We start from the raw sequence: 12,893 nt of genomic DNA on the forward strand, positions 1-12,893 counted from the left end.
GAACGCCTGCCGTTTGGGGGCGGCCCCACTGACATCACTCGTGATGTCAGTGGTGAGCTTCCGGCTCTAATAGAGCCGAAAGCTCACTGGGGCTTGCGGCAGACGCAAGGGTCTCGTCGCAAGCCCCGATGGTCGCGACCATCAGCCTGGCCGCTCGCTAAAGCTGTGGGTGGTCACCCACAACATGGCGAACGGCCAGGAGGCCGGCTCAGAAAATAGATGCGGCCACCCTCATTCAGAGCCAGCGCTCACATTTTGAGGTCCCATGTGTGCGCTGTATAGGTAACTGGTAATAAATATATATTAATAATGTAAACCCTGTATTATTGCCTTCCCTCCTCCAGAGCAATAGGGCTTTGCTGCACCTTATTCCGCTTCTTCTGTTTATCCTGCTATAATAATGACTGGTCACCTGTCAGAACATTTATATAAACCCTTGTGTTGCCAGTTTGCGTGTAAGGTGACACCGCCTGTAATCCAGTATTTAACACCTCTGTTTAATATACAGTACCTAGAATTTGGGACTAATGTTTATGGGTGAATATGATCTTTTTTTTGGCCTACCACTTGGGATCTATTAATCAGCTATGATTTATAACAGCAGCCAGGCAGCGAGAATGATGTATCGTTATAAAGCTTCATGCCCGCGTTCTCCCGTGTCAGCTAGATATACTCCAGTCTCTGTTACAGATTAATGGCTTTGTCGGAGCCGCTGCCGTTTTGGAGCCAGAGAGAGAAAACAGGACAATGACAAAATGCTGTACAAAAAGCACTTGTTACCAGTTACAGCTGCACTGCCGGCTATGTACAGTACTAAGGCCCCCACCACCCATTAGCTGGAGACTGGAGCCCAGGGAGGCGAGTGGACTGTGTGATTGCCCTCTCTGTCATACCCACTCTACTACCATTCAGTGTTGGAGGACTACACTGATTTGCCAGTTCTGCAACACAGAATGGGCATTGCCCTGGGAAAACGGGGGTGTCAGCCCCATTTCCTGGGACGCAGCTTCACTGGCCCCGGCGGCGTGATTTACTTGGACATCCTGATTAGCCTAAGTGTAACTCAGATGTCCGATCTTTGCGCAGTGGATCCGCTGCTGCGTCTGCACACAAAAAAAACCCATTGATTGTGGCATTAACATAGACGCAGTCTTTGCCATAACGCAGACCTCTGAATCCGGCCCTGGGAGTCTGATACGGTCCAATTATACGTAGTTTATATTTTGTGGTATTCTTGTGTCCATTATTATGGTATGTGTGCGGGAGAGTGCCCAGGAAACGCAGCCCCCGGAGTAGGCTATATGACAATTCACACAAGGGGGTGTGAGCTGTACATATTCTAATGTGCTGGAACATTGTGATAGCGCTGCGACCCGGTGACCTATTACTGAGTACCGGCCAGACAAGAGAGTCTCTGGGGTGTCTCTTGTCACCACGCAGTCAGACAGCGCCCCGTGTCACACTCAGGACCTGACTCAGCTTGGATCGCAACTGCTAATACACGCGCAATCGGACGATTGTTGTGTAACTGCGCAAGAGTACATCTCCAGCAGAGTACATCTCCAGCCCTCCATACTTTATCTCCAGCCCTCCACCTCTCCAGCCCACCATATCTCCAACACACTACATCTTCAGCCCTCCACCTCTCCAGCCCACCACATCTCCAGCACACTACATCTTCAGCCCTCCACCTTTCCTGCCCTCTATATATCTCCAGCCCTTTACCTCTCCAGCCCACCACATCTCCAGCACACTACATCTTCAGCCCTCCACCTTTCTTGCCCTCCACATCTCCAGCACACTACATTTCTGCCCTCCACATCTCCAGGCCTCCCTCACGCTTTTCCTCTACCTTTCCTGTCTTCCACCTTCCCTAACCTCCACATCTTCAGCCCTCCACCTTTCCTGCCCTCTACATCTCCAGCCCTCTACCTTTCCAGCTATCAACATCTCCAGCCCTCTACCTTTCCAGCTATCAACATCTCCAGCCCTCTACCTTTCCAGCCATCAACATCTCCAGCCCTCAACCTCTCCTTACCACCATCTCTCCTTCCCTCCCTCCACCTTTCCTACCCTCCACTTCTGCTGCCCTCCACATCTCCAGCCCTCCATATCTCATGCCCTGCATATCTCCTGCTCTCCACCTTTCCTGCTCTCCAAATCTTAGGCCCCCCACATCTCCCCCCACACACATACACCACTACACCCCCCACATCTCTTTCCCACGGAAATCCCCCCCCCATATCTTTTTTTCCTTACACATCATGCTGGACCGTACACCTCTTATTGAACAGGTATGAGAAGTAGGCAGGTGTGTATTATGATATCTGAGTATGATTGTAAATGAGTGTAAGTAATCTTCGCCATGTCCTTCTCCCAGGTATCTGTTGTTGCTGCGGTGCTTTACGTCCTCGCTACAAGAGACTGGTGGATAATATCTTTCCAGAGGATTCAGAGGTGAGGATTTGGGATAACCGGAGAGTATTTGTTTATAGAGTAAATGAATAAATAAAATGTAAACATATTATTTGCAGCAGTAAATATAATCGGCGTCTATGCATCAAAACTGGTTATTTTTCCTCATATACTTGCTATATGTAATATGAATGAAGGCCCCATAAGTTATCATCATGTTAGAGTCAAGTGCTCACTTTACTCTGTAGAATTATCATTAACGTAGATTATTAAGTTGTATTTTCTAAGTCACCGGATTTCTTACATTGATCTGGAACACTTTCAATCCAATTAGCCGCAAAAGGTGCGTATTGCCTTTGCCTCGGCGGTAAAACACCGGCAATGGCACCTCACCTTGCGGTCCACTGTCAGCACGAATTCGCTCAATTTTGTTTCTCAGAGCTATGGGGCTGCGAGCCAATTTGAGCGGGTTCCGGCTGCTGTAAAGTGCGGCTGTTGCCGCGATGACTTGCACCTGTGAGTACAACGCAGCTAACTGTATTGACCCCTTTGTATGAAAGAATGGTCTTGTGCCTTGCTTAAATACTAATGATGGCAGAGGCTTTTTCAGTTTATCCATTATGAACTAAGGAGCTCATTCAGACCTGCTCGTTAGAGGAGTACGCTCGCTCCCAGCGTATGCAAATTCGGCTAAGTGTTGGCATGGCAGTCGATCGCACGGCAAGGCATAAGCACTCCCACTATGTTCTGGCGTGCGATCGCTTTGTGTATGTAGACACCCACCAGCCTATCTTAAGACGCCCACTTGCGCACGTCATCTCCAGGAAGTGTATGCAACCACCGGTACATCGGGTACCATCGGAAGCGAACGCAGCGCTTGAGGTTGACTTTACCCTACCGCAAGCACTGCGAGCACTTCAGTGTAAAATACCACAAGGTGATGTGTACTATGACGCTCCGTCTTAATTATGCACGCTTCTGCAACGTCGTTAAGACGCTCAGGCACGCCTGCGTGACCACCTCCACTCCCCCGTTTCTAGTGGCCTGCCCCTGTTACCACCCACAAACGGGTTGTCCTGTCACTCATTCAGCAGGGCTGTCTATGCTTGGCGAGCGTATGCTTCCCGATCGCTCGGACTAGTTCGCGCACTGAGATGCATATGCAGATTGCGAAAATCGGCCAGCTACGAGCGAACGCTTCTTAGCGACCTGGTATGAATCGAGCCCTAGGTTTCTAGAAATTCTTTTGTCTTGATGGTCCTTGGGCAAAGACCCCTTTTTCTGATAAGTGTAAATGCCCAGCTGGATTCCTACCATGGTCACACAGTGCCGTATGTGGATTAATTAGAGATCATTGTCCAGGAGAAAAATAGCCGTAACATAAACATCCTGGAACTGATGAGAGGACGGTGCTCTGATTGGTCGCCTTGCACAGTGACACTCAGAGCCCCATTACTCGTGGTGAGATTTGTTATCACAGGTTTAGCTTACCGGAGACAGCGAGGAGATCAGACACCGCAGCAGTACGGCACAAAGGTGCTGAGCGCACACAAGAGACAGATGCCCTGTGGCCACAGGGGAATATATTCCTCCAAAAGGGGAGAACGTGATACCATGCAGGAGAATGAGAACATTATAGAAATGACTCCGTCTTCCCTCAGTGTCTTCTTTACAGATGGGTTAGCACTACAAGGAGTCTTAGGGCCTGATTCAGCAAGAAAGCAGCTGCGTTGTCCAACGCAGCATCGGATACTGGGCCTAATTCAGCGTGCACTGCTGAACGCAGATTCCCGATGTTCGGGAATCTGCACAGGCACGTGACCCGTTGTGCGCATGTGCAGAACATGTCTGCTAACCCGCACGCAGACTGCCAGCAGACTGTCAGTGATTGACAGTCTGCTGGCATTTGTGGGCGGGGAGGGAGCGGCGATGACCTCCGTTTCTGGAAACGGAGACTTGTCGCCGCCGTTGGAAGGGATGGAAGAGGCCAGGATCTCCGTCGGCTGACGGAGATTTCCTGGCCTCTTACTCTAATTTGTACCGGCCGACTGCAATGGTCCGCAGAGTATCCGATGCTGTGTTGGACAACGCTGTTCGGATACGTAATGCACAGGAGGCATGATGCCTTCTGCTGCATTACCATAATTGCAAGGATCGCAATTGCAAAACTGCCTGCGTTCATACATCATATATCTATAGCCTGTGTGTATACATCATATATCTATAGCCTGCATGCATATATCATATATCTGTAGCCTGCGTACATACATAATATTTATAGCCTGCGTGCATACATCATATATCTATAGCCTGCGTGCATACATCATTTATCTATAGCCCGCTTGTATACATCATCTATCTATAGCCTACGTACATACATCATATATCTATAGCCTTCGTGGATACATATCTATAGCCTGCATGTATACATCATATATCTATAGCCTGCGTGTATACATCATATCTATAGCCTGCATGCATACATCATATATCTATAGCCTGCGTATATACATCATATATCTATAGCCTGCGTGCATGCATCATATATCTGTAGCCTGCGTGTATACATCATATATCTATAGCCTGCGTGTATACATCATATCTATAGCCTGCATGCATACATCATATATCTATAGCCTGCGTGCATACATCATATATCTATAGCCTGCGTGCAGCTTACCAACTGCGATCCTAGCTGAATCCGGCCCATTCTGCGGAACCTATGGCGCTAACCCACCGCTGTGCGCATTAAGCAAACCATCGGTCGCAGCATCGAAGATTGCACCAGCCCTCTGGAAGCGCAGATTATCTGTCTGAACATGTCAGTGCAACTGGTACAAAAGACGCAGTTACTGCCCTCAACTCGCCCGCGTCTGGCTACCCCCCCCCCTTTTACCACTCAAAAAGGCCCACTGTAATTGACATTGCAGTCACCAGTCCTCAAGTACCCACAACCGGTCATGTTTTCAGGATTTCTGTCTGTGGAAACAGGTGGGATAAATACTGACCCAGCAAAATAGATCAAATTACCTGTGCATGATTTAAAAAAAAAAAAAAAACAATCCAGAAAACATGACCTGTTGGTGGGACCTGAGGACTTGAGTTGAGAACCGCTGACAATACTAAGCCGCTGTAAGTTTGTGAGCAGCATCACAACACAAAGGGGCCTGATTCTGAGTGGGGCGCAGAGTCGCCCGCAGCTGTGTTTTTTGCCTGTCACACATCTGCAACGTTATGGAAATGCTGCTACAAAGCCCTTCCCGGGAGTAAATTAGTGCGTATGAATGTAAGAGGACTGAGACGCCCACTATCGGTGTCAATTATACGTCTTTGAACGCCACTGTTGGTTGCACCATCAAAACTTCCACTAGCCCTATGGCAGGCGCAGATTCTTTGTCTGAATATGGTGTACTATGTGTATGATACTGCGTTGCTGTAGGCAACCACTGTCAGTGACACGCCTGTGACACTCCCATAAGACGGATCATCTCTGTGTGTACGTGCTCCGTGCATCTCCCGTGCACCTCAATCACAACTGCTACTGGGGGGGGGGGGGATTCAAATGTGGACGCAGTTGCAGTAGCGGCTTTTTGCGCAGCCGCTACTGCGTCTAGACAGCTACAGCCTCACTTTACCTCCTGCCAACGCAATCATCCTACCCCCAGAGATGAAAGAGGCACAGGGTCTTATGAGGCTAGAGAGACAAGGGGGGGATGAGGCTGGAGAGATAGGGGATGCATGAAACTGGAGAGACACAGGGGGGGCATGAGGCTGAAGAGACAGGCTAGGCATGAAACTGGAGAGACACAGGGGGCATTAGGCTGAAAACACACAGGTTTTGGTGCATCAGCTGGCGGCACACAGGTGTTTTGGGGCATAAGGCTGGAGACACATGTTTTGGGCATATGAGACTGAACATACACAGGTGGGGCATGAGGCTGGAGACAGACGTGGAGTGTATGAGGCAGGAGGCACACGGTGAGGTTGGAGACACAGGGGTTTTGGGGCATGAGGCTGGAGACTCCCATGGGTTTTGGGGCATGAGGCTGGAGACACACATGGGTTTGAGGCATAAGGATGTAGACACGGGTTGGGAGGATGAGACAGGATGCACACAGGTGGGACATGAGGCTGGAGACACAAGTGGGAGGTATGAGGTAGGAGACACACAGGGGGGGGGGCAACATTGAGGGATAGACTGTTGCGACACAGTGGGGATGAGGCTATATGGTGGCCACACTAGCTATCAACCCAGCGAATGACCGGTCAAAAATACTAATATCATATATTTGTTATTGTATTATTGTGTAATGTTTATATGTTATTATATTAGTGCTGACTTGTTCTGCATCTGCGGCTTTTCCAGGATGGGCTCGTCAAGGCAAACATGGAGAAGCTGACCTTTTATGCTCTTTCTGCCCCAGAGAAATTGGATCGCATCGGCGCCTACCTCTCTGAGCGTCTCAGCAGGGACGTGGCCAGACACCGCTATGGGTAAGGACAGGAGAGAGCATCACTTGTCATCGTTTACACTGAAGTTCTGCATAACACGCAAACTCTGAGCATATTGAAACGCAGCCTTTAAAATCCGATCCTTTGACAAAATGTCAGTGGAAAGAAAGTGTTAACTGAGTAAGCAGCGTGACTAATGATGTATAATTACAGGTAAAAGCTTTCAGCTCCCACCATCAATTATACAATGAGCTGCAGCGGGCGTTGGAAACGGTGCCTCGGTCTCACAACGGTTATTACCTGTGCAGCCTAACAAGCAGGTTACTGGCACACAGACACTGTGCTATACAGTTCTTATCTTGTCCTCTCCAGAGACACCACAGCGGCTCAATATACCAGTCGTTAAATAACAAAATGGGACCATGGCGGGTATAATTCTTCTGGCTCTTTTGACAATTATATCACATTTCTAATGCACCCAGGAATATATTTGCAGAACGAAAAACGAAATGCAGTAGAGATATTTGATGTGTAATATTATATTAAACTATCGGAACTTTTCAATATTGTTCCGGTGCAGGGACAGCTATTCCAAAAAGCAGCTTTGCCCACGACCTCTATCAGTAACACATTTGCAGCTAATTACCATCATTGAAAGTTTACACTGCCAGGTTTGACAATGCATTAAATGAATTCACGCAGACGCACTGCGGGAGGGGGCGCAGAGCCAGAGTGAGCAGAAAGAGCTCAATTGATACCTCTGTGCAACCCTTACTTCCCATCGGAAAGTGCAGGGCACCAGGAACTAACACCATCCGAAAAATGTGGGTCCTCCTACTAATATATTTTTACAAAAGTAAGTGAAAAAAAATCTTTTTACCTACTTCAAGGAATGATGAATAGATCTCCTTAGAGAGAGAACTGAGCTTGGTTAGCACATTCTCTGTTCTCATGACAAGACGCCTGTCTCTCCTCACTGGCAGCTGCTCTCTGGTCTGGTTTGCTGATTGAACGCTCAGATCCTCACAAAGCAGACTTGGTAGGAGATGCTGCTGCCATGGGGCAGGCACACCAGCACAGTACTGTCTCTTATACTGCGTGTTGTAGGCACTTTTCTAATAAAATCGTATTATAAACTTCTGTTGTGGTCATGGTTTTTGGCCACTGACTGGGGATAATGGTCTTTACGGGCAACTGGAAACGTCCTGTTCTTTCGCCTATGAATATATCTAGGCCTGTTGCTCATGCAGGTGCCCGGTGATGGTGATCAGGGTGGGCTCCATTTACCCACCAAGGGCCCCAGCAGGGTAAATTGACTTTGTAGGCCAATAGCTTTCTGTTGATTGGTGCAGTCATCACTCTCATAGGTTGCATGCATAAAACCCTCAGGATGCAAGCAGATTGGTTTTGCTTTTTAAATTATTGCAACTTTAGAAGAAGTGACTAACTCACTGGAATCGCCCCCGTGCCTGCATCTAGTAGGCTATTACATAAGGCTTATAGTCCCGTGCAGTGGTAGTCCTGTGCAGCTGTAGGCCTGTGCAATGGTAGTCCTGTGCAGCTGTAGTGCAGTCAGCTGTAGTCCTGTGCAATGGTAGCCCTGTGCAGCTGTAGGCCTGTGCAACTGTAGTGCAGTGTAGCTGTAGTCCTGTGCAGCTGTAATCCTGTGCAGCTGTAGTGCAGTGTAGCTGTAGTCCTGTGCAACTGTAGTGCAGTGTAGCTGTAGGCCTGTGCAGCTGTAATCCTGTGCAGTTGTAGTCCCATCAGCGGTAGTCCTGTGCAGTTGTAGTCCCATGCAGCAGTAGTCCTGTGCAGTTGTAGTCCCATGCAGAGTTAGTCTGTGCAGCTGTAGGCCTGTGCAACTGTAGTCCTGTGCAGCTGTAGTGCAGTGTAGCTGTAGTCCTGTGCAGCGGTAGTCTGTGCAGCTGTAGGCCTGTGCAACTGTAGTCCTGTGCAGCTGTAGTGCAGTGTAGCTGTAGTCCTGTGCAGCGGTAGTCTGTGCAGCTGTAGGCCTGTGCAACTGTAGTCCTGTGCAGCTGTAGTACTGTGCAGTGGTATTCCTGTGCAGCTGTAGTCCTGTCCAGCTGTAATATTGTGCAGCTGTAGTCCTGCGCAGCTGTAATCCTGTGCAGCTGTAGTCCTATGCAGCTGTAGTCCTGTGCAGTTTTAGTCCTGTGCAGTTTTAGTCCTGTGCAGCTGTAGTCCTGTGCAGCGGTAGTCCTGTGCAGCGGTAGTGCAGTGTAGCTGTAGTCCTATGCAGCTGTAGTCCTGTGCAGTTTTAGTCCTGTGCAGCTGTAGTGCAGTGTAGCTGTATGCCTGTGCAGCTGTAATCCTGTGCAGTTGTAGTCCCATGCAGCGGTAGTCCTGTGCAGTTGTAGTCCCATGCAGCGGTAGTCCTGTGCAGTTGTAGTCCCATGCAGTGGTAGTCCTGTGGAGTTGTAGTCCCATGCAGAGTTAGTCTGTGCAGCTGTAGGCCTGTGCAACTGTAGTCCTGTGCAGCTGTAGTGCAGTGTAGCTGTAGTCCTGTGCAGTGGTAGTCCTGTGCAGCGGTAGTCTGTGCAGCTGTAGGCCTGTGCAACTGTAGTCCTGTGCAGCTGTAGTGCAGTGTAGCTGTAGTACTGTGCAGTGGTATTCCTGTGCAGCTGTAGTCCTGTGCAGCTGTAATATTGTGCAGCTGTAATCCTGTGCAGCTGTAGTCCTGTGCAGTTTTAGTCCTGTGCAGCTGTAGTGCAGTATAGCTATAGTCCTGTGCAGTTGTAGTCCTGTGCAGCTGTAGTGCAGTGTAGCTGTAGTACTGTGCAGTGGTATTCCTGTGCAGCTGTAGTCCTGTGCAGCTGTAGTCCTGTGCAGCTGTAATCTTGTGCAGCTGTAGTCCTGTGCAGCTGTAATCCTGTGCTGCTGTAGTCCTATGCAGCTGTAGTCCTGTGCAGTTTTAGTCCTGTGCAGCTGTAGTGCAGTATAGCTATAGTCCTGTGCAGTTGTAGTCCTGTGCAACTGTAGTCCTGTGCAGCTGTAGTGCAGTGTAGCTGTAGTACTGTGCAGTGGTATTCCTGTGCAGCTGTAGTCCTGTGCATCTGTAGTCCTGTGCAGCTGTAGTCCTGTGCAGCTGTAATCCTGTGCTGCTGTAGTCCTATGCAGCTGTAGTCCTGTGCAGTTTTAGTCCTGTGCAGCTGTAGTGCAGTATAGCTATACTCCTGTGCAGCTGTAGTCCTGTGCAGTTGTAGTCCTGTGCAGCTGTAGTCCTGTGCAGCTGTAGTCCTGTGCAGCAGTAGTCCTGTGCAGCTGTAGTACTGTGCAGCTGTAGTCCTGTGCATCTGTAGTCCTGTGCAGCTGTAATCTTGTGCAGCTGTAGTCCTGTACAGCTGTAATCCTGTGTTGCTGTAGTCCTATGCAGCTGTAGTCCTGTGCAGTTTTAGTCCTGTGCAGCTGTAGTGCAGTATAGCTATACTCCTGTGCAGTTGTAGTCCTGTGCAGCAGTAGTCCTGTGCAGCTGTAGTGCAGTGTAGCTGTAGTACTGTGCAGCTGTAGTCCTGTGCATCTGTAGTCCTGTGCAGCTGTAATCTTGTGCAGCTGTAGTCCTGTGCAGCTGTAATCCTGTGCTGCTGTAGTCCTATGCAGCTGTAGTCCTGTGTAGTTTTAGTCCTGTGCAGCTGTAGTGCAGTATAGCTATACTCCTGTGCAGTTGTAGTCCTGTGCAGCTGTAGTCCTGTGGAGCAGTAGTCCTGTGCAACGAAAGTCCTGTGCAGCTGTAGTGCAGTATAGCTATACTCCTGTGCAGCTGTAGTCCTGTGCAGTTTTAGTCCTGTGCAGCTATACTCCTGTGCAGCTGTAGTCCTGTGCAGTTTTAGTCCTGTGCAGCTGTAGTGACAATTCTCCCCAGAAAATATTTCCAGCCGGGTGGCATCAAGACGTAGCCGGGCGTGGCCTTCACAATAATAAAATGTTTAAAATCCTGACCTTATAATGATTTAAACTTCGGGCACTCTCCCCGGCCTCTATACGCGCAATGCGAAAAGATGGGCACTCGCGCCCTGCGGAACAAACAATTGAATCGTTCCCGGACGCTTTCGACTAATGGAATTCCCCCTAAAATATTTTATTTTAGTAGAGTATCTAAACTATTTGATTGTCCTTTGCATTTCCTGTCCTAGCTAATTCAGTAGGTGGAATAGGTCCAATCTGCAGCAGCTGAGCAGTGCCTGTGGGTCTGTGGAGTGACAGGCATAGAATGTGTCACCCATGTGCTAATGCTTGTTTAGCTCTCCATTTAGGAGCAGATAGTTGCTGCACCTCCTGGAAATGCGTTGACTCCATTACTGGTTGCTCGTCCCATCATTTACAGATTACAGTATATATTGGGAGCGTAGAGGATTTATCAGATGTCCAATACTGGAGAAAAAACTGTCTCAGTAACCTACCAGTTAATGAACCAATGCAACTCCCACCCACCCCAATGCGCCGCGTCCCATCGTTCAGAACTCTCTCTAACGTGTCCTTATTGCCAGGGGACACAGATGCCAGACGGACTGAGATGTGATGTCGGCGTCACATCCGGCATCCGTGTCCTTGGCAACAAGGACACGTTGAGGGTGACCGGGCAACAGGGAACGCAGCACAATGGGACGGGAGGGAGTGTCAGGCAGTAAGTTGTATGGGGACGCGGCGCATTGGGGCGGGGGGAAGTGCCGGGCGGTAGGCTGTTTCTGGTGGGTGATGCGCCCACAAAAAACAGCCTGGGGAGAACGCTGTGTAGTGCCGTGTAGTGGTAGTCCTGTGCAATGATAGTCCTGTGCAGCTGTAGTCCCGTGTAGTGGTAGCCCTGTGTAGCGGTAGTCATGTGCAGTGATAGTCCCGTGCAGTGGTAGTCCTATGCAGTGATAGTCCCGTGCAGTGGTAGTCCTCTGCAGTGATAGTCCCGTGTAGTGGTAGTCCTGTGCAGTGATATTCCCAGTCCCATGAAACGGTAGTCCCGTGCAGCGGTAGTCCCATGTAGCGGCAGTCCCGTTCAGTGATAGTCCCGTGCAGCTGTAGTCCTGTGCAGTGGTAGTCCTGTACAGTGGTAGTCCCGTGTAGTGGTAGTCCTCCTGTGCAGTAATAGTCCTGTGCATCGGTAGTCCCGTGCAGCGATAGTCCCATGCAGTAATAGTCCTGTGCAGCTGTAGTCCCGTGCAGCTGTAGTCCTATGCAGTGATAGTCCTGTGCAGCTGTAGTCCTGCGCAGTGATAGTCCCGTGCAGTGGTAGTCCTGTGCAGCTATAGTCCCGTGCAGCTATAGTCCCGTGCAGCTATAGTCCCATGCAGTGGTAGTCCTGTGCAGTGATAGTCCCGTGTAGCGGTAGTCCTGTGCAATGATAGTCCTGTACAGTGGTAGTCCCGTGCAGTGATAGTCCCGTGCAACTGTAGTCCTGTGTAGTGGTAGTCCTGTGCAGTGGTAGTCCTCCTGTGCAGTGATAGTCCTGTATAGCGGTAATCCTGTGCATTGATAGTCCTGTGTAGTGGTAGTCCTCCTGTGAAGTCATAGTCCTGTGCAGTGATAGTCCCATGCAGCTGTAGTCCTGTGCAGTGACAGTCCTTTGCAGCTGTAGTCCTGTGCAGCAGTAGTCCTATGCAGCAGTAGTCCTGTGCAGTGATAGTCCCGTGCAGTGATAGTCCCGTGCAGTGGTAGCCCTGTGCAGTGATAGTCCTGTGTAGCGGTAGTCCTGTGCAATGATAGTCCTGTGTAGTGGTAGTCCTCCTGTGCAGTGATAGTCCCGTGCAGCTGTAGTCCCGTGCAGCTGTAGTCCCGTGCAGCTGTAGTCCCGTTCAGTGATAGTCCCGTGCAGTGGTAGTCCTGTGCAATGATAGTCTTGCACAGTGGTAGTCCCGTGCAGTGGTAGTCCCGAGCAGCTGTAGTCCTGTGCAGTGGTAGTCCTGTGCAGTGATAGTCCCGTGTAGCGGCAGTCCTGTGCAGTGATAGACCTGTGAATTGGTAGTCCTCCTGTGCAGTAAAAGTCCCGTGCAGCGGTAGTCCTGTGCAGTGATAGTCCC

General features: G+C 49.7%; 1 protein-coding gene across 4 annotated transcripts in view; it reads left to right on the plus strand.

The window, feature by feature from the left end:
• Window positions 1-12,893, plus strand: part of EFR3B (EFR3 homolog B) — a 361,584-nt gene that overhangs the window by 79,466 nt on the left and 269,225 nt on the right. For 2 of the 4 annotated variants that reach the window (XM_088447582.1, XM_088447584.1), the window contains exons 2-3: window positions 2,381-2,457; window positions 6,782-6,909. In XM_088447582.1, coding sequence (XP_088303708.1) covers window positions 2,381-2,457; window positions 6,782-6,909 — 205 coding nt within the window. The remainder of the gene's footprint in view (window positions 1-2,380; window positions 2,458-6,781; window positions 6,910-12,893) is intronic. The other 2 variants (XM_088447581.1, XM_088447583.1) reach the window with 1 other exon arrangement.

This window comes from Taudactylus pleione, unplaced genomic scaffold (genome assembly GCF_031769625.1).
Source record: "Taudactylus pleione unplaced genomic scaffold, aTauple2 ptg000434l, whole genome shotgun sequence".
Lineage (NCBI taxonomy): Eukaryota > Metazoa > Chordata > Amphibia > Anura > Myobatrachidae > Taudactylus > Taudactylus pleione.